Raw genomic sequence first — 3,279 nt, 5'->3', positions numbered from 1 at the left:
CTCAAATCTCTCACACTCACTAGTGCGCAATCTCACCATCTCTCTACAAAATATTTCTCATAATTTTGTAGGAACTCTCTTTTTCTCACTCTCTTAGATTTCTCTTACTAAGAGGTATTCTCACTATTTTTCTCTCAAGAGCCTCACTCTTCAGTCTTGAAATAGCTTGTGATGGCTGTAATGGGATGAACAAATGAAAGGGATGGAGCTCTATTTATAGGCCTCCTTGGATGTATGAACAAGACACAAAAAATCAATCTTGCATTAAATGCATAGTTGAAAATGTGCATATGCCTCAAGTCAAAAATTACCATTGTAATTTTTTCACATGGTTGAAAAATACAACCATATTTTCACATGGTTGAAAAACAACCATTACCCATCATATGGCACCCTCGAAAGAAAGTTGAATATAACTACATTAAGGGTACGAAGCTAAACATATTACCAACCAGCAGCTACCTTTGATCTGAATCTGATCAAACCAGTACATTGATTGAATTTCATTATGTGACCATTATATTACATATAAGTTGTCTGTGGTTAAGCTGTCTACATTGAAGCAATAAGCTAAAATGAAAGAAATAACTAAACCAAAAGTTACAAAATCAGAAGAAAACTCAAAAAGAGTTTATATATATATATAACTAAAAAGGGAATTACGTGATGCAGATTCCTTCTCCATCCCTTCAGTAGCTTCCGTTAGTTGTTCTATTCCTCACTTGGCTTTTCATAAAGGAAATTGGTCTTCCAAGCATATACTTCTGTTCCAATCTGCTGCACTTCTTCATCACACTTCTCAACGCATGTGTAAATAGCCTTTATTTAGTTCATCTTATATGTGGCACACTCATTAGTTAGACTTGGAGAACTCAAAATGGATTCTAGACACAGACAATTCCCTTAAGATTGTGTAGTGGAATAAACCACTCTCAAGAACACAATGCAGCAATCAAAAGAAAAATAAAAATAACCAAAACAGTTTGATCACAAACTGTGATGATGAAACCAACAACTTAATGAACAAAACAAAGAGAAAAATTAATACTAAGAGTAGATAAACATAGACCTTTTATTGATGTTGAAATCAGTACAAGAGTGTCTTGGATACAATAGAGAATGGATGAGTATAAATTACACAAGAACCTCACCAATGGGGAACCAAGATCAAATACACTTGATTCCCTTATACATCCCTCATTTTCACTCTCTTTCTTACTAAAATTCTGAATTATTCAACATAACTAAAAAGGTGTGTTACAAGGTCTATTTATAGTAGGTATAATTGGTTGTTTGTTTAGACAACAAACTCGGGTACCAACTGTCAAAACAGTTAGTGACACATCAGCTAAGATAAAACATAAAATGGCTGAACTAAAACACCACAAATCCACCTTAGTTTAGTCATTTTAGATTTTAGAAGGAATATGATGTGTGTAGCACATTTGAACATATAGATAGGAATCAACTCTTGCAGATGTTGAGTAGACTTAAATAATGTTTAAGCTTGGTCAAGTTGACACTTTTTTGTCAACATATTAGTAGGGTTGTCATCACTGCTGATTTTCTTGGCTTGAACCTCTCCTTTAGCTACAATTTTTCTAATAAAGTAAAAATTTATGTCTATATGTTTAGAACTTTCATGTAGCATAGGATTTTAAATCAAGTGGAGTGCACTTTGATTAGCACAGTATATGGTTATGTTGTTGGAGTTTAAGCCAAGTTCTGCTGTCAAACCTTTCAACCAGAGTGCTTCTTTGAAGGCTTCAGCAGCTGCCATGTACTCTGCTTCTGTTGTTGAAAGAGCAACTACCTTTTGTAGGTTTGATTTCCAGATGACTGCTCCACCAAAAACAGTGAACACCAGTCTAGTTAGAGATCTTCTTGTGTGTATGTTGGCAGCATAGTCACTGTCACCATATCCTACAACTTCTTCAGCAGTTTCTATTTGGTTGTTGTAGAATATTCCCATGTTTAGTGTGCCTTTAATATACCTAAGTATCTATTTAACCGCTGTCCATTGAGCATTTCCTGGGTTAGCCATAAATCTGCTCACTACACTTAGAGCATGAGCCAGGTTTGGTCTGGTACAAACTATGGCATACATCAAGCTCCCAACAATGCTGATGTATAATACTTTCTCCATGAGCTTCTTTTCAGCATTAGTTTGGGGATTCTGAGATTGAGAGAGCTTGAAGTGAGGAGCCAGGGGTGTAGATACTACCTTTGAGTTGTCCATCCCAAACTTTTCAAGTATTTTCTTCAAGTAGTCAGTTTGTGATAACTTGATCATTCTATTCTGGCTTTGATCAATTTCTATCCCCAAGATTTTCTTAGCCTTGCCAAGATCTTTCATATCAAATTCCTCACTGAGCTTGCCCTTGATCTTCTTGATCTCACTCTTTTCTTTTCCAAGAATCAGTATGTCATCAACATATAGAAGCAAATATACATGTTGATTCATATACACACAGGGATCATACTGACTTTTAGTGAAACCAATGTTAGTGATAAAGCTGTCAAACCTGATATTTCATTGCCTTGGTGCCTATTTTGAGCCATACAGGGACCTTTCAAGCAAGCATACTTGGTCTGGATCTCCATGTTCATATCCTTGTGGTTGTTCCATATAGGTTTCTTAATCTAATTCTCTATGAAGAAATGTTGTCTTCACATCTATTTGGTCTACCTTAAAGTTGTCTTTGGCTGCTTTGGCAAGCATGACTCTAGTAGATGTTTGTTTGACAACAGGGTAAAAAATCTCATAAACAATAGAAGCTAAACAACAGAAAATGGAAGAAAAAAACAGAATAGAATAGAATAAATTTCATGCAACTCCTCCAATCAACTACCAGAGGGCAGCTCCTCGAATCAACTCACATTGTCTCCTTGTAAATTATAACAACAACATAAAATAGTGTTTGAAATTTAATCAACCCCAGCCATTCCATCTCTGTGAAAACTCCATATCGATTCCCAATTAAAGCTTGTAAGTGTTTCATATTTATAGTATATAAATATATATTTATATAGGTCCTATATTGATGTACAACATGAATCCCATGAGGATTATTTACACTATCTACATAAATCAAACCAAAGTAATTAAATAAATATTACTAAGAAACACTAACAAAAATATTCAAACACCATTTTGCTTGATTGATGAAAATTACACTCCCAACCTTGAGCACTATAAAAAGAATGAGAAACCTTCTATTATATTAGAAAATGAACATTGAATGTAGGACATTGAAACTATGAAATTAGCATGTACAC

At 34.6% G+C, this 3,279-nt stretch overlaps 1 protein-coding gene across 1 annotated transcript; it reads right to left on the bottom strand.

Moving 5' to 3' along the window:
- Window positions 1-1,657: 1,657 nt before the first annotated feature.
- On the bottom strand, window positions 1,658-1,972 carry LOC133032137 (secreted RxLR effector protein 161-like). Its single transcript, XM_061105986.1, has one exon. The coding sequence runs from the start codon at window positions 1,970-1,972 to the stop codon at window positions 1,658-1,660; it is 315 nt and encodes a 104-aa protein (XP_060961969.1).
- Between the last annotated feature and the right edge of the window lie 1,307 nt (window positions 1,973-3,279).

The sequence above is a fragment of the Cannabis sativa genome, chromosome X (genome assembly GCF_029168945.1).
Source record: "Cannabis sativa cultivar Pink pepper isolate KNU-18-1 chromosome X, ASM2916894v1, whole genome shotgun sequence".
Taxonomy (NCBI): domain Eukaryota; kingdom Viridiplantae; phylum Streptophyta; class Magnoliopsida; order Rosales; family Cannabaceae; genus Cannabis; species Cannabis sativa.
Note: the sequence above shows the minus strand (reverse complement) of the source record. Positions and strands in the feature narration are given on the sequence as shown.